Source organism: Thermobia domestica, chromosome 7 (genome assembly GCF_964235325.1).
Source record: "Thermobia domestica chromosome 7, izTheDome1.hap1.1, whole genome shotgun sequence".
In the NCBI taxonomy this organism is placed as follows: Eukaryota; Metazoa; Arthropoda; class Insecta; order Zygentoma; family Lepismatidae; genus Thermobia; species Thermobia domestica.
Window position 1 is genome coordinate 275,133,829 of NC_137460.1, and position 19,292 is coordinate 275,153,120.

Below are 19,292 nucleotides of genomic sequence, written 5' to 3' on the forward strand. Positions count from 1 at the left end.
TAGGACGCCTGGTCTCTGCAAGCACTTCACCACTCCCTTGGATGCCTGGTCTCCGGTTTTATATCCCTTTCTAAAACTCTTGGTTTCTGAGAGGTACCTAACTACACCTTGCCCGCAACAGCCTTGATTCCTGTCACACTAAGACGCTTGGTCATTGGGTTCCTACAATTCACCAGCAAAGCACCAAGATATCTAGAGGAAGTTATATACCGTACTTGCGCGAATATAGACCTCACTTTTTTCCTAAATTTTAGCTTGAAAAATCATGGTGCGAACTATAATCGAGATTTTCTCCCTCAGATCATAAATCGTCAATTTCAAAATGACACGTATATATATATATATATATATATATATATATATATATATATATATATATATATATATATATCTTGTGGGTTGAAATGAATACCATTACAAGTTACTTTTGTAAAGCATTAAAAGACTTAATAAAAAAAATAACAGAAAAACATATCTTGTTCCCAAAATTGCTACTTCATCGGTTACCGACAACACCTTACACTGGCACAGATGACACTTGTACACTTAATACTTTTGTTAACAGGAATACGTATCTTTCTTACACACTATATAATATATACTGAATATTTATATACAGTAACTGTTCTTGGAAAAAAAAAAAACAAGTTTGTTTCGCAAAACTGTCAGATTGTTGTACTCACCCAAATCAAGCATAATCACTTCCCACCATCTCAGATGACCAGCGTCTGATTCTTTACCCTCGGGCTAGGGGTGCGGTGGTTCAGTGGTAGAGCATTCACCTCCGGTGTTTGGGGTCTGGTTCGATCCCAGCTCGCGCCGTGTAAACTTTGTAATGGACAAACACCGTGCTTGTGGGTTTTCTCGGGGTTCTTCCGTTTCCTCCCACTTTGTTTATTCCACTATTTCACACATTTCTTATTATCACCGTCTCCTTTACCCTAACCGGCATAACCGTGGGACGTAAAACTTAAAGATTTCATTTCATTTTTCTTTACCCTCGCTAAACGATCCAGAATGTTACTCAGTCACTATCACAAAGGTCATCTTCATGAATCACCCTTTGTTTTGCGGGAGTTAAAGAAGGGGGAAAAGAGAAATGCATCTCAAAGTACTTTCTAATTCAACTTTCTCGTAAATTTAGTACTGCGGCCTATATTCGAGATACACTTTTTCTACAATCTCGTGTCAAAAGTTCAGGTGCGGTCTATATTCGTGCAAATGCGGTATTTTTATGTGTAATATTTATTACTATTGCATACAAGAAGAAACTTACAATAAAAGGTAATGGGAAAGTCCAAATTCCCGTGTACCATCTTTTAGCTCTACGGTAAAAAATAGAAATTTACAATATATATATGAAATTATTGGGTTTTTCTGTTAGTACGTTGCAATTTATTTCATTGACCCATTAAATCATAAATTATAATTCATTTGATAAATTATTGAGATAAATCCACTATTCGATTTAACACGTATGATCTGATCTGAAGACTGAGCTCTCCAATCAAGCTGTAATTAACATAATGGTTTAGGGATCATAATCAGAATTCTAAACTACCACCAGATCAGTAACTGAAGTCTCATTATATTTCGGATCGTGCAGACACGAAAGTTCCAGTTTTAGGTTTCCTCTTCTACGTTCTGAAGGGTCTACTAATAATTGCAAATAACGTGTGTTATTCACTTTGATCCTAGAAAATCCTAGAAAATCCTAGAAAATCTCTTATGATTTTCCTAGAGCCAAAATCTCAACATATATGGCATCAGATCGGGAGTAATTTCCTATGTTCTTAACGGTCCTATGAGATTTGATTTGTTTTTAGAGTACGCTCTATTTCGGAAAGAAAACTCTTAAGATTTCGATTTAAGCGACATCAGGTGAGAGAAAGTGAAAACAAACAACTGATGAGGTATGTTTTCGTAATTTATCGTTTTTTTTTTATTTATTTTTTTTTTTTTTTTTAAGGTGTATAATTTAACAATATAGCCTCTGCTACCAATATTTGTAGGATGTGCTGTGTAGGTACATGTATGGTACAAAGGGTAGGATTTCCTACGAGATATGTCGTAACATTTTTCCGATGATAAATCCTAAGATATTTCCTAGGATTTATCTCATACTGTATAGCAGGGCTATTTTAATTACTGAACAGAATATCATATTCGAAATATGTGGGTGAAAAGTATATAGTTTAAAAAATAGTAAAAAATAATTAATAACAATTTCGTTATCAGTAATAGAAATATCACAGAATATTATACGACAAAAGAGGGTAGCTAAATAGTTGCTCGTGGTTTAGGTCTTCCTGACTCCTGTCATCATCTGAGTAGTGTTGTAAATAGAAAAAAACGTTCGTATTTTTTCAAAAATGTACGTTTTTTTTAGAAAAAAACCATTGACTCTCGTTTTTTTTTCTAAATTTCGTTTTTTTTTCAAACAGTCATTTGTAATGCATCTTACGTCTATTTAAGTATGAAATATTTTTATGTAGGCGTAATTACCGTAAAATGCTAGATAAATTAAATGCTAGATATTGATACGCTACAAATATTTTACAATTTATATGAATAGCATACCTACTAACAATTCGGGTTTCAGCAATTTTCATCAATATCAACTTAGAAATAAAAGTAGAAATGAAATTTTGTTTTTTCGTGAAAGCAGGTCTTTAATAAGTATAAAAATAATGTCACGAACAGTATAAAATTCAAATAACTTGTCTAAAGGTAAAAACTAATACTAATTTGCCTACTAGTATTTTTCTAATAAAATAAATAAATAATTTGTCGACTACATATATATATGATATGCAGAGCCGGCTCTGGGTGATGCTTTCTTTTTTCTATTACAATGTTGACCAAGGGACGATTTCTTATACTATTTTTGCTTGTGAATTACTCTTTTTGCCGTCGGATGGTGAATTTGAGTATTCCAGCCATCCCCCTTAGAGATGTAACTAAGCTGTGCAAAGCAAAAAGTATGTCTTGGTCACGTGACGACGAGTCACATTTCTTACCAATTATACTTGTTTACAGTCCACATGTAGCAACAATTTCATACAAAAACAACGCTGCACAACAACAATATTGCCACTTGACACTATTGAAACAATGACAAAGCATAGAACAATCACAAAATGCTAATTACCTGGGCCTACACATCACAAATGCAATGCAGAATTCTCACCCCAATAATTTACGAGACGCTCTCAGGTGCCATCTGGAGAGAATATTACTGATACATAAATAATTAGTAAGCGCCATTGTACATCATACGTGTCACAGATAATACAAATGAATTATCACTCTCATAATTTCCTTCTATTCCACTTCCAGCCGGCTGCAGCTATGGTTTTCTGTGTAAGTTACCTTGACAATTGAAGTGTCGCTATTTTTTCTTTACAGAGTGTATTTAAATTAAATATTTCTTGTTGGAAACAGACTTCATGATGATGGTAGTTACATTTACTAAGCTGACCTAATATTTGAATACTACATTCATAAATTATGTTTAGATCGCATTAGTTTAAGGTCACATGGACAATGGTAAAGCAAATGGTCAAATAAATCCCAGCACAAATTGCTTGATTGTTGTCAAATGCAAGAACTCAATTCTCGAATAGTAGCGAATATCTGTACCATTTACTTAGTTATCACAGTTTTGATATGACAACTAGTCTTGTTTTTGTCAGAAACAAGTTCCTTATCATTGAAGATAGAAACAACTTTTTTAAATAATGTTAACAGATGTAGAAGAAAAATCAAAGAATAAAGATAAAAGAAGTAGTTGCATTGGAATTGCAAACCGATACATTGAGATTGAAGCTCGATATTGAATTTTATAAAAATGATTACCATCTTTCTTCTGTAGGTGTGTTCGCTTTATCTTTCACTAACATAATAGATTAATATTTAAAGAAAAAAAAAACAGACACAACGGTATTGCATTTTTAGTATTTAAGCCTTTCTGAGTGCGACTACACTTACTCTCCCCTTCGTTGTTCATGCTGGAGTAGCATACTTAAAATCATGACTTTTAAGATTTGTTCTTTCTGGAGAAAGGGGGAGGCGGCAAATTATGCCATTGCACGGGGCGACAAATTGCCTAGGGCTGGCCCTGATGATATGTATATACAAGACATGAATATAGGATGACTCAATTCGAAGTAATGCAGGGTGTTTCAAAATGAATATTAGAGCTTTGAAACTTTGTAGTATCTATTACAATTAACTTACAATTATAAATATTATCAAATAAAAGAGCAACTCAAACAGTTTTGTACGCACGCATGCACATGCATTGTTTCCTCTGTCTACTATTAGAAAGAGCTAGTAGCAAAGATGGAGACTAGAGAGCAGAAAGCTGTTTGTGTTTCAATAAAGACTGAATGTATAGTTACAATGCAACCGTCTGTGCGAAGAATATTTTCTAGATCATATCGTCTTCAGAGATAAATCGATATTTTACCTAAGAGCTAATGTGAATACTCATAATGTTCACATTTGACGGTCAGCAAATCCTCAGGAAATGGTACAGTTGCAACGAGACTCCACTAAATTGAATGTGTTTTGTGCTATATGGCGAAAAGTTTATGGGCCTTTCTCGCCTATCGACTAGATGTGTCCCGTGTGACAAATGAAACTCAAAACGAACACTTGTAGCAAAGACTGTTTGAGGTGTTCTTTTACTTGATGTATTGTTTATAATTGTACGTAACATGTAATAAGTACTACGAAGACTTAAAACCCCGATATTCATTTTGAAACACCCTGCATTTCTCAATAACAATATTGGAACTAATATGTAAAAAGGAAAGAAAATTTCCCTTATAAAGTGATTGTTTACAACAACGATATTATTATTAGTCGAGATTCTAACTACTACAACAACACGAGTTAGTAGTCAAAAAATGTAATCAAATGTACAATAAACCTTTCGGACCCAGGTGGCCAAAGTGGCACATACGAGTGTGTCACTTTTTTAATCCGCTCCTGAGTAGACACTAATTAAGATATCGAGATATTGTTTTTGCCAAATGTGGTTGGACCATAGTTTATCATATTAATTTATTTTTCTCCTTGGGGTCGAATTTCCTTCTCAAATTTCAGCGCAGTCAAAAATTTTAGAATTTTAGAATTTCCTTTACTTCTTTTTTTTTTCCCTGTAGCTTCCTTCATTGTAGAGAGATTCCTTAAAACCTCGGATAGATGCCTAATTGTTCACATCAATTGGACGGGCCTGCACGCAGTCTTGCCAATTAGGCAAATTAAAATTTCCCTAAATTTGGACAAAAAATTCGAAATTTTGGTTTATAAATCCGTATCTATACGTCCGAGTGCAAGTCAGTTTACGCAAGTCAATCATTTCTCCTTACTGAACAACCGCGGGTACAGATCGTTACAATGGGGTAATTAGGGAGCGCACGGAAAATTCGTATTTAGGTTCTAACCCTTGATTCTTCTAGTTTTCCCTACTTTTCTGTTTACCGCAATATATTTTTTTGATAATTAGAAGCTTTGTTCCTTAAATATCGGCATGATACTTGTAGGATATATTAGTGGTGTACCAATGTTTAATTTAAGATAGTTTGCGTCTGTCTGGCAGCAGTGTTGCCAGCTACAAAAAAATAATTCCAGATTTTAGGGGGAAATTTTGGGAAAATTATTTATTTTGTCTCTATTATTTCCCACTTGTTCGCTACATCGGAACAAACGTATCAGTATCTGAAAGTCTCGTCTTTGCCCTAAACAACTCACTATAGAAAGTTTTAATAGGATAATTAGGGGAAGTACAGTTGAGGTTTACAGTAGACCTTGCTCTCTAAGTGGAATCTTTAAGAACTTTTTTTTTTTTTAGGTAGAATAATATATTTTTTCTTGACATGCTTACTTTATTAGATATCGTCACAATACTTGTAGGATATATTAGAGGGATACCAAAGCTTATTTTAAGATAGTTTGTGTATGTCTGATAGCAGTGTTGCCAGCTACAGAAAATTTTAATTCCAGACTTTAAGTGGAAATTTTGAAAAATTCCCTTTTTGTATCTATTATTTCCCTCTTGTTGGCTACATTCGAACAAAAGTACCAGTGTCTAAAAGCCTCGTCCTTATCCTACACAGCGCACCATAAAACTTTCACTCGAGTAATTAGAGAAAGTACAGTTGAGGTTTACAATAAACCATGTTCTGAAAATGGTAAGATAATGGTGAATTTCTGAGGTAGAATGAGGTATTTTTTTTTAAAAATTTCATGCTTACTTTGTTAGATATCGCCATGATACTTGTAGGATATATTCTTGGAGTACTAAGGCTTATTTTCAGATAGTGTTCGTCTGTCTGATGGCAGTGTTTCCAGTCAAAACAATTAATTCCCGATTTTAGGTGAAAATTTCGGAAAATTTCCCTTTTCCCCTCTATTATTACCCTCTTGCTGGCTACATTGAAATAAACGTACCACTACCTGAAAGCTTCTTCTTTGGTCTACAGAACGCAGCATAAAAAGTTCTAATAGGATAATTAGAGAAGCTGTAGCCCCGGCATATTTGTTGATTTTTACTTCTGAGGCGTAAAAAGTGTCAAAATTTCATGTGTACGATGAAAGAGAATTTTTTGTTCCCTCTTTGAATGGAAGCCAGAGACTTCAGGATTTCACCGTACCTTATCAACACACCAAAGAATTTTATTTTTTTAGGTGACTTGAACCTATATGGCAGCAGTGGTGCTAGATACAAAGAATTTTGAAATTCGGTTAGGGAATGTTTTGTAAATTTTCACCCCTACATTTCGCTCAATAATTTCTCACCCGTTGGCAACATTCCAATGTAACTTACACCAAAAGATAGCCACATCCATTTTCTAAAAAGCAAGGCCTTAACCATATCGATCGAATAAACGGTTTTTGAGCAATAAGTCACTAACTTAAAATGTAGGAAAACGCCAAAAATGACTTGGGTCCGAAAGGAATAATCACACAATTTTGCTAGTATATAGGTACAATCCGCGGCAAAAAACCTGCAACATGAGCATATAAGTTTATTGTGAAATGACGAAGTCTTTTGTTCCAAAATAAGTGTGCACCGGAGGAGGCCGAGGTTTATCCTGGCATGATTCGTTCCTCTTAGACGTTATGTTAATTCCCTGTGCTGTTAGGCGTAGATTCACGATAAACTTACAACCTCATGTTGCAGGTTTTTTGCCGCGTATTGTACAAAGAAACAAACAATTTGTAAGTTACTTGGGCTTCGACTCAAGTTCTGTTGATTATTTCAATAATCTGCAACATAAATCAATAAAAAATAGCTACCAGGAAAAAAGCAGACATTTGGAAAAAAACATGAAAAAGAACGATGTTTTTTATTGAAAAGAAAAACTTAACAAAAAAACCGTTTTTTTACACCACTACATCTGAGGCGTTGTGCACCTCAACAAGACACAAGTTTGCTCATTCAGCACAACTACTGTAGCCGTGAGACCACGGAAAGTAACAGAAATTTCACATACAATATCAAAATATAGAGTTAAACTGATACGATATGTCCTTATCTTTTGTAGGTCCTTCACTAGAGCACATAACCACCAAGAGTTATAAAGACAGCTATTGGGAACGGAAAGTTGCAACTGGCCAGACTTACACACAAGTTCTATTACAAATTTTGAAAGAAGAAAGATTTCAACGTTTACGTAGTGGCAAAACGAGACCTGAAGCATGGGAATTGATTTTAGATGAAATGGCTAAAAGAGGTGCTTTAATACCAGGAAACAGGATGCAAGCTAGGTATAAATGTTATTTCAAGTGGGCTCAACTAAAGAATATATGTTTGAAATACAACAAAGTGGGAAACATTAAAACTAGTATGCTGAAGTATTATGATGAAGTAATGGAAGTAATCAATGTAACTTGTAAAGTGTCAGACAAGAAAAGAAAACAAAAGCATCTACCGCATTTGAAGGACACAGTCCAGTTGAATGAAGGATCATGTTTAGAAGCCGATGATAGCAGAACTACATTTACTAATAGTGGTCGCGCAGTAGTGCCTCCACTCTTTCATAAAGGATATATAAAAGGTAAGTTCTAGCTCAATTTTATTTTGTTTTGTTTTGTTTTTTAATTCTCTAAATCATGGTATGTCTCAGGAAAGTAGTATAAATAACTCTTTGATACAAGTTCCACACTCGCCAGCATTTCAGAAATAATTTGTGTTGAGATGGAGATTACATAAACAAATCTTCCTCATTCCTTAATAGTTGTAAAATCGAAAGGTACTTCAGTTTTTCGTGTTCGTGAATCTCTTACTCATACAGAAGTGGATTATCTTGTAACCAAGTCGGCATTCTGTTTCTCTCAAAAAATAAGAAGTAATGACACACAGTCGATGAACACTCGTCATATCCTCATCGCCGAGTATCCGATTTAGGGAATATTCGACAGTATTTAAGTTCTATCAGCTTTAAGATTATATACCTTTGTACCTAAGCTTGTTGAATATCAATGTGTTCTTTGTAGTATCATTGATATCAGGATTTTTAAAATGTACGGGAGGATGTCCGGAAATAAGTTCACCCAGGCGACTGTAGACAAAGGTGAGGATACAAGACCAAAACTAGTATGTGACATTAAAGATTAGACGGACCTTTATTTTTCCACATAAATACCATTGTACATTGAGACATTTGTCATACCGGTCTATAAACTTCAAAACCCTTCCAGGAAAAATTCAGAGCAGTGCATCGGAAGAAGCGTCGAACAGCTTCTGTGACTTTAGCATTGCTTCCAAAGCACCTGCTGCCGAAAGTCTCCTTCAAAGCCGGAAACAGAAGGAAGTCACTCGGTACGAGGTCAGGACTGGAGTGTGGTCTCGCATTGTCATCCAACAACAGAACACTTTAAGGTTATGGATTTGTGCTCCCAATACGCTCGTGCCCATTCATAGCGGACAACCGCTCGCACTTCCTTCTTTAACCACAACGTCAAAACGCGCGTTCTCTCCATAGCCACCAGGCTCACAAGTAAACCTTACGTTTGGGTGAATCGAGTTGCTGACTGAGACACATATGAAAAAGTAGCACTAAATGTAGTTAGTATTTCAGTGAAGTTGTAGGTGCGAAGCTCCAGGGGTTTAGGAGATACAGCTACCAGAACATCACATGGAAGTACAGAATAGTCTTCATACAGTTGGAGGTAAAAGCTCTGTAAGACCTCTTGTAACGACAAAAGGTGAATAACAAATATATGGGTACATATTAGGACCAGGGGGAAGTCATATAGTAAGGGTATACCTGACGGCGGTCATCTTGAAATCTGCCATTTGGAATTAAGGTTAGGTTTTCAAAATAGAAATAGGGTCATGTGATACATGCCTTAAGGAGCAAATTTAATCAGAAGAACAATGGTGACGTTAGTTTTGTTTTACGCGCAATTGGTAAAAAGTTACAGGGAAATTAAATATTGTTGCAGCATATGTATTAGTCCTTTACCCCACCTTGTAAAATTTGTGTTAATGATAATAATTAAATAAAAAGCAGCTGGATAAATATTAGGTCTATGGTAAGAGTTGCCTTGATGGCGGCCATGTTCAAATCCGCCATTTTGAATCAGACAAAAGTTTTAAACAAAACGCATAACATTGACACCTTATTAATAGCAAATTTTACCATAAATCCAACGGTATAACCATTTTTGCTTTATCATTAACCAGCATTTGTTATCGCATAAACGAGTTGCTAATTTAAGGAAAAATGACCAAAGTGGAATTGAATCGTAATTGAACTTGGGTCTTCCTTCCAGAAAAGTCCTCAATTAGTAGAATCAAATGTAGTTCAGAAAAGAGTGCATGACTTGCACAAATGCTCTGCTCACAATACACCTGACAAAGGCAATCGAGTTACACTTGACACATTCGAAATGGCGGATTTGAACATGGCCGCCATCAAGGCAACTCTTACCATAGACCTAATATTTATCCAGCTGCTTTTTATTTAATTATTATCATTAACACAAAATTTACAAGGTGGGGTAAAGGACTAATACATATGCTGCAACAATATTTAATTTCCCTGTAACTATTTACCAATTGCGCGTATATCAAAATTAGCGTCACCATTGTTCTTCTGATTAAATTTGCGCCTTACATCATGTATCACATGACCCTGTTCCTATTTTAAAAACTTAATCTTAATTCCAAATGGCGGATTTCAAGATGGCCGCCGTCAGGTATACCCTTACTATATGACTTCTCCCTGGTCCTAATATGTACCCATATATTTGTTATTCACCTTTTGTCGTTACAAGAGGTCTTACAGAGCTTTTACCTCCAACTGTATGAAGACTATTCTGTACTTCCATGTGATGTTCTGGTAGCTTCGCACCCCTAACCCCTGGAGCTTCGCACCTACAACTTCACTGAAATACTGACCACATTTAGTACTACTTTCTCATATGTGTCTCAGTCAGCAACTCGATTCACACAAACGTAAGGTTTATTTGTCAGGCTGAGACCCGTCTCCGCTTTGCGAAGGCATCATTTGTAGGATCGTGAGCAAACGATACCCACTTGTGTCTAGGTGTGTTGTGCGTACAACTGCTGTCTTGTTTTTCCCATTGTTGTTCGTTTTCCTGGAGAAAACTAGAGGAGAAATTTATTTTCGGATTCGCATTCGTATTTATTTAAGTTTCACCTCTAAGCTACCTAGCCTAAATAAACTTACTTTTCGAAGCAGTGTACAGATTGACATTCAATAATCCGGCAGGGCCGCAGTGATAGGGCGTTCAGCTCTAGTGCATGGGGTCCCCGGTTCGATCCGAGCTCACACCGAGTGAACTCTGTGGTGCGCACGTACGCGTGGGTTTCCCCGGGGTTCTCCTGTTTTTTCCTACCTTATTAATTTCACTCATTTCTCGTCATCATTGTCTCCTTTAGCCTGCCCGGCATAATCGTAGGACTTAAAACTCAAATATTTCATTTTCAATAATCCGGCAACCTTCGGACCTGAGAAATGCCGAATTTTGTATAGTTATAAATGCTATATATATATATCTTTAACTGGTAATGGCTACCTACAGGAACACTAAATGAAAGTCAAATAAAATTCTAATATTCATGAAAGACTGACAACACGTTGTGTTTACGTTGTATGCCACCTCTTTGCGGAATTCATAATGGAGCTATAAAGCAGCAGATAAATGACAGTATGAAAAGGAATGGCCAGAAATCTCTCTTAGTAGACGCAGCAATATCCAACGACTGATCATCGAGTACAGCGCCATCAAAACATAAACGGCGCTTCAATAGAATAGTTGCATGCCATCGCGGTAAATTTGAAAATGCTCTCCGAAATCCATGCCGGAAATTTGAATTAACGGATTAGCGATTTACAAATATTTGAATGTCAGCTTATAACTAGATAATCCTGAATGAAATATATACAGTTAATTTTAGCACAACTTCTATAATAATGTTTTGGATGGTCTATTTGTATCCTGTCACTTGATATTCTAATGAAGACATTGAGTATTCGTAGTTCGAGAAGTTGTAACATTATTTTCTGAGATACTTATATGTAGTTTGTGTCCTACATTATAATGGTAGCGACGGAAAGGGAGAATCAAGAAAATGTTTTGTATCAAGTGCTGTCGCCTTCAATAATTCTGATACCCGTATGAACTACGAATAAAATATACTATAGTCTTGTTAACAAGAGAGTATCATGGGAATTCCTCAAGACAATATTTACCGAAGTGTATATACAATGAAATCTCCCTCAACGGACGCCTGTCAATAGCACACATTTCTATAAAGCGGACAAAATTCTTTGTCCCGCCAAAAATATCTGTATTTTTACGGGAGAGAACTCTCAATTTTACGAACAATTTTAGGTAGAGACACAAACAGTCTTTATTTTTCCCCCAAGATTTTAGTTAGTTATTCATAACGGACTGGAATTACTCCCAGTTCATTTAGCACAGAAAATAATTTCTGCAATTTGAAAGTAAGTCTATTGATCTTTTCAATTGATCCAGCAGTTAGAAGCAAATTCTCATCAGAAACTAGGTCTGCAGGATTATACGGCAGACAACTCTTGAAGACTTTCTCCCAACAAATTCATAAACCGTCAACATAGGTTAGTTCTGTTTACGTTCTCAGTTTTTGACACTAATATTGCATGTTCTCATTCGGTTACTTTTTTCTTTAAACAGTGCGTAAGTGAATTAAATGACTTTTGTAAATTTATAACTTAACATAATCATCATAAGCAGTTTACAGTACATACGTATATAAACACATCTCCCAGCGAAGACACCAGAGATGCTATTGGGTTAATGAGAATTATATAAGAACGAGTTCTTGACCTAAAGGAAGAATTGTGTGTCTACATCATCGACTGGCAAGAAGCTTTGGGCCGAGTCATTGGACCAAACTTCAGAAAATACCTAAAAAAATCAGGGTCAACTGGATAAACCAGTGACTCATTCGCAACCTGTACATAGAACAACGAGTGAAGTTGCGCTTGAATGAAGAAGGAATCAATAATGTCGAGATTGGAAGAGGAGTTAAACAAGTACTACGTCACCCCAATTATTCAACATTTACAGTGAATGGTTAATGATGGAAGCATTAATGGGAATTGGAGATTTCAAGATTCAAAGGCGGATCGTTAACAAGATCAGGTACGGTTATTATAGCTAGAACCGAAGAAGGATTACAGGAGGTGATGGACAAAATGGTTGACACTGGAAATAATATGGAATGGAAATCAGTGTTGAAAAATCGAAAGTCATGAGAATATGCCGTGGAAACCGCCGGTCTTACAGTTGAGAGTAAAACAAGTGGAACTTGAAGAGGCAGACTATTTCAAATATCTAGGAAGTATTTTGACGAGAGACGCTTACGTCACAAAGAGATAAAGTCAAGAATTGCCAAAGCCAAACAAGCATTCAACAAGAAAAGATCAGTCTTAACTATCAAACTTAATATAGGACTAAGGAAAAAGCTAGTCAGGTACTATATAAGGAGTATTGGACTGTATGGTTCAGAGATTTGGACATTACGGAAGTTAGACAAGAAATATTTAGAGAGCTTCGGAATGGGTGTTGGAGGAAAATGAAGAAAATAAAGTCCAGAGATAGTGTAATAAATAAAAATGTTTTAAAACAGGCAGGAGGGTTTAGGCAGCATTCTTGGTAGGAATTCGAATTGAATTGAACACATCTTGCAAGGAAATTGTCTTCTTCATACCCTCATAGGAAGAATGACAGATGAAAAGCGAGGAATAAGAAAGAGAAAGCGAAAAAGAGTACAACTAATCGATTATTTGAAAAATACGAAGAGTTAAAAGAAGTGGCTGAAGATCGAGAAACGTGGAAGAAACCTTTCCAGACCCCGAACCTAAGAATGAAACTAAAAAACTCATTAGTCCCAGGACCTGCCAACCGTCAAAATCCTTAATAATAATAATAATAATAATAATAATAATAATAATAATAGAGTTGATTTTAAGTTTAACGTCCCGTTCAGCAGCGAGGCTATACGAGACATGGACTAACGTAGAAACAAAACCACATGAGCTACCGCCTGTAATTGAACCCGGGTCTCCCACGCCAAAGGCGCGAACGAGAAGCTCAAAAATAATAATATGAGTTAGCATAGTTTTTCATTTTAATTAGTAATTTCGTCATCACATTTAAGCAGTGTATATGTTAGTATCTTCATTTTTAATACTTATTTCGTTACATAATTCCACGGGAAGTTGAAGCAACGTAAAATGTGACAAATTTTTTTCACTGGATGCAGTAAACAGTGTAGACTTAGTGATGAAAAATATTCAAAATATTTAATATATATTCATATTCATATTCATTTTATTTCGTCTTTATGATCATACATATTGCACGAATTCGTGCGTATGAATAAGACTCGTCAGGGTATAAAAATAGATAAACATACATAGTTCTAACATACAAATAGGAATTAATTGAAATACTATGCTACGTCTACTATATAAAACAAACACAAAAATTAGACATTTTAAATACTACCAATAATCAAATTCATTTACACACCTAGGAGCATGCAGGTTAGTAAAGTAGAACTTAATGTAAATAAATGTTCCTTATCTTCTTTTAGAACTAGAAGAAAACTAACTTAGGCGGTAGGCACTATGAATATGTGTTGTAGAGAAATTTCCTTCGAAGGAAGGTTCAATTAATTCATGGATTTTGAAGAACGACAACTTCACACTTATAGTTTATGAAAGAAAGAAGCGTAAGTGTATACGTGCATGTGAACAGTAATGAGAAGAAAATCCTCGGAACTGTGATTATTACAGTGATATTAAATATGGAGTTGACATTGTTGACGAAACAGGTACAGAATATTCTGCAAAAGTTGCATCACGCCTGATGGGAGTTGCTATTTAGTTTAATATGTTGATGGGTTCGAAAAAACCATAGTACAGTGGTCACAAAAATATACTTGTTTCCTTTACTTTGTACCGAATTGCATAATAGATTGTGATTCTATTTGGTCCATATTATATAACTGAATACGTTGAGCTATTAGCTCATACTTTTTTTAATCCATATATCATTGAGATCTTCGTATGATTTCTTTTGTGGGGAATCTGGCCAAGGAATATCCGTCAACTGTTCAAATGCCGTATTGCCCATTGCTGCCAATAACGTTGGGGCCTGTTTTTCTTTTTCTACCGAAGCAGCTATCTTTGTTTTTTCCATAATTGTTCAAATTTCTTAAGGTAATTTTGATGTTACTTGTATCTACATTAAAAGGTTTAAGAGCCCCCATGACGACGAAATTAAAATGCCGATAATTTTTCAGTAATTATTTGATATTTTCAAATAGATCAAAGATAATTGAAAAGTGGAACAAGAGCTCACTAGACAATATTATTTTACATGTGATACCGTTATCACGACTCACTTATCTGTTTTCGATTTCCAGCCATTTAGAAAATCGAAATTTATTTTCACGTTTTAAAATGGCTGCACACGAAAAGCTACTAGGTGACTCGTGATAACGGTGCCTGATGCAAAATAATATTGTTTAGCGCTCTCTTGTTTCACATTTCCAATATATTTTATTCATTTTAAGATATCACATAAGTACTGTAAAATTAGCGGTATTTTAATTTCGCAGTGATTAGGCCTCTTAAACAATGACAACTGTCCGTTACAGTTCAATTTGAAGCGTAAGTTCACTTTAATAAACGTTACACTAATGTTTTTGTTTTAAGCTGAGGCATAATTCTCTACTGAATTAATGTTGAAGACACTTGCGTTATTCAAGTTCTTTTATTCTAAAGCTAAGTTCTCATAAAATCTTACAAGTATTTAACTATCACTCCACATTGTACATTCAGAATCATCAATCTAACCACCATAATTTGTTTCTGAAACCAACCCAGATAATATTTTTCAGCCAAGTGAACTTTGTGGTGGACAAACACCGTGTGCGTGGGTTTTCTCGGGGTTCTCCCGTTTCCTCCCACTTTCTTCATTCCACCATTTCATTCATTAATCATCATCACCGTCTCCTTTAGCCTAACCGGCATAACCGTGGGACGTAAAACACAGATTTTTTTTTCAACTATTTTTCACAAACTATCAAGGTTTAGTGCTCAGTCGCCACTAAGTGAGCCCATCAACATATTAAACTAAATAACAACTCCCAATAACGCCGACAGTCAGTACATGGATTCTTCCAATGTCCTTGATTGAATTACTAGCAACGCAGTTATCATGTACACCTCTGAAATAGGGTTGAAAACCTTTTTAATTAGAAATCAGCAGAAAAGTTTCGTGTTAATAAATCTGAATCAAAAACAGCAAACACGTAATCCCGCCACCTATCACAAGGAGCAAACCTCAAATCATAAAGTTTGAAAGATAGGAAGACGATATAAAAAGATAAACACAAAACATTCTTGCAACGCGTGCGTAAAGGTGATTTGAAACATTTGTGTACATATAAGAAAGCTTTCTGTTTTGATTGTGCAGAGAACAGATAAAGGGTGAAAAAATTGTATTGAGGAGGGTCATATTGTTGTATGCAATATTCGTGACAATGCACAATATCATTTAGATCACTTAGAAAATTTCTTGTAAGAGCTAACAATACACCGAAAATAATAATAGTAATAATTAACTGACTAACTCTGTGGCCTATGGAACCCTGAGGTGCAGCGCCGCGTCCACAGAAGCTATCCATTTACTTCTATCCTTAGCCAACTGGATCCAGTTTCTACTTTGTATTCCTATTTCTGCGAGATCCATCCTAATATTGTCCTCCCATCTGCGCCTAGGTCTTCCTGATGGTCGTTTTCCGATTGGATTTCCAGTTAAATCTTTCAAAGTACTCCTACTTTTTCCATTCTGGCTACATGACCTGAGCCTTCTAGATTTCATGATCCTAACAATGCTTGGTAAACGGTATAAATTACGTAGTTCGTCATTTTAAAATTTCCGTCACCTCCCATTCCAATTTCGAATATTCATCTCAGGATTTTGTTTTCAAATACTTTCAGTCTACGTTTTTCCCTCAGAGTAAGCGAGCATGTTTCGCATCCACACAGAACACAAGGCGTGATTGTCGTTTTATATATTCTAAGCTTCAGTAGTAATAATTTAAAATTTTAATTATTTATTTTCGTTATTACTGTGGATATTCATTATGTAATTGTATTGGTTAAATTGAAGTTTATCGTCCCGTTCACTACTGATGCTATGAGACATAGACTTACTACAGCTTAATGTAGGATCCAAACCACATGAGCTTCAAGCGGGAATCGAACCAATGTCTTCCGCGCAAAAGACGCGTACGGATCTATATAGCAATCAGAGAGTTCTTGTGTAATTTTAGTTTTGGTAGTTACAGTTTGTGCCGTAGCTAGAACCTGTGTTTCGATATAAGAGGTAGAACTTGTGTTTATCTAAATTCAGTTTAATAAGTATGAACTGTACAATACTATATCTTAATAGGTTCCGTTATCCCTCTTGATTATGTAAATGCTTGGCGAATGTGGTGAAGAGAGACACCAGTCTCCACACAAACCAAATACACATTGACCTCCGTAGCTGTGTAAGTTGTTAAAATAACGGTTACTCAGTTGTTAATTGTATTTAATTTACGTCATTCTACTCGGGTTTGAATCCGAGTACTTGCATATCGTGAAAATGCAATACAGAGTGTTCATAAAAGTACTATCATATTTTAAAGTGGTATTTCGTCGCTTTCGATAATCATATTTAAATGAAACTGGTTACATTTGAAAGTAAAACTCACATATTTTTGTGCATGTGAACAATGAACGACAGTGTACAACAATGGACGGGATCAAACACAGAAAAAGTTAATTCACTCATATTTACTTTGCAATTAGTCGATATGGGTTCATTGTTGGATATTTAGCAGGCAGTTGCTGCTTGATTATTTCCACAATTGGAAGAAGAAGGCAATGGCTTTATTTTCGAACAAGATGGAGCATTTACATGTTCGGGAACAACTGAATAAGCAGCTTCCAGGAAGATGCATTGGACGTGCCAGAAATTGTGATAATCTCTTGTACAAGTGGCCGCCGAGGTCGCCTGACTTGCAGTCTGTGACTTCTTTTTATGGAGTTACGTAAAGGATTGTTTCTGTGTACCCTCGTGCTGCCATCCAGTGCATTTCATCAAATATATTGGAGCGCGCGTGGCGTGAATGGGAATATATTTGAGTTTTTCTTTCAAATGTGACCAATTTCATTTAAGTACGATTATGCAAAACGATGTAATACCAATTTAAAGTGTGATACTTTTATGGACACGCTTTTTTAACATGCAATATTTCATACAGAACGCCAGCATCTAGCCAAGAGGGTACGAAACCAGCGACAGTTTCACATATGAATATTAAAATATGAATGAAATTTATATTCACGATGTATATTCTTATTCTTTCCCAGATGATCTATTTGAGTACAAAACCATCATGCGTGAGAAAGGAATAAACTGGGATCGAAAAGTTGCAAATGGCAAAACTTACACACAGATTCTGTTAGACATTCTACAGGAAGAAGAATTTCTACGTCTTTTATATAGTGAGAAACCGAAGTCAGAAACATGGGAAAAGATTGTACATGAAATGGCCAAACGGGGTGCTCCGATACCAGGAAACACGGAAGAAGCTTTGTCTAAATGTTCCAGCAAGTGGTATAGCCTAAATTCGACGTGTTTGAAACACAGCAGAGGTATTCCTATAGCCAAGAATAAAATGCATAATCTCCCGTACTACGATCGTGTGATGGAAGTAATAGTTCTAGCTTCTGAACTGTCGCTGCCTCTTAAAAGAAAGAAAGGAAAGCCCCTATTACATTTGAATAGTACGGTTAAGGTGAATCAGAATTCACGTTTAGAAGCTGATGATAGTGCAATTACGAGCGCTAATAGTAGTGGCTCAGTACCTTCTGTAATCTCCAGAGAGAACTATGTAAAGCGTAAGTACACTTTAATTTTATTTTGATTACACTGGTAGCACGCTCAAGAGGTCTATGGTATAAAGCTGGTGATTGCGGGTTCGAATTCTATCCACGATATGAACATTAAGTATTGTCTTTTCATTACTCATTTTTCATAGTTTCCTTTAGCCTAGGGGAAGAAACCTGTAATGTAAAACTCAAAAATAACATAATATAATTTATAAGGAGTGTTCAAATAAAAAGGTACGAAACATCGTACAAACTAAAGTGGTCGAAATAAGAATATGCCGCTTAGGAATAACGTAGTGTGACATCTAGGGAAGAGAATGTAGTTCCGGCGTGGTTGTGCGCATGCGCGGACGCCTCTCACATGACGAAGGACAGAATCAGACAGTTGTGTATCCCCTCCAATTGATGCGGCAGTGCGTGTGAGGAAACCATGGTCTTCATAATGAAAAATTCGACGATTAAGGAGCAGCAAGGTATTATCAGATTTTTGACTGCAGAAGGAGTGAAACTAGCTATTTATCGCCAGATGGTGGTCGTATACGGGGAGATTGTGTATCGATAAATCAATGAGAAAGTGAAGTGCCCGTTTTTGTGAAAGCCGGGAGAGTTTGAGTGATGACCTCAGATCAGGCCAGGCAAACATGATAATGACGGCAGAACTCATCAACAAGATAAATGGCCTGATGAGAAGTGGTCGGCATGTCACAATGCGAATCTTGGCAGCGATGATGGGGACCAGCGTTGGGACAGTGTGGACAATTGTGCACGACAGTTTGGGTTACCGGAAGGTGTGTGCGCAATGGGTTCCAA

At 35.9% G+C, this 19,292-nt stretch overlaps 1 protein-coding gene across 9 annotated transcripts in view; it reads left to right on the forward strand.

The window, feature by feature from the left end:
- Nucleotides 1–19,292, forward strand: part of LOC145690935 (uncharacterized) — a 172,330-nt gene that overhangs the window by 136,813 nt on the left and 16,225 nt on the right. For all 9 annotated transcript variants that reach the window (XM_081766382.1, XM_081766381.1, XM_081766384.1 and 6 more), the window contains 2 exons: nucleotides 7,557–8,069; nucleotides 17,961–18,491. In XM_081766382.1, the coding sequence (XP_081622508.1) occupies nucleotides 7,557–8,069; nucleotides 17,961–18,491 (1,044 nt within the window). The remainder of the gene's footprint in view (nucleotides 1–7,556; nucleotides 8,070–17,960; nucleotides 18,492–19,292) is intronic.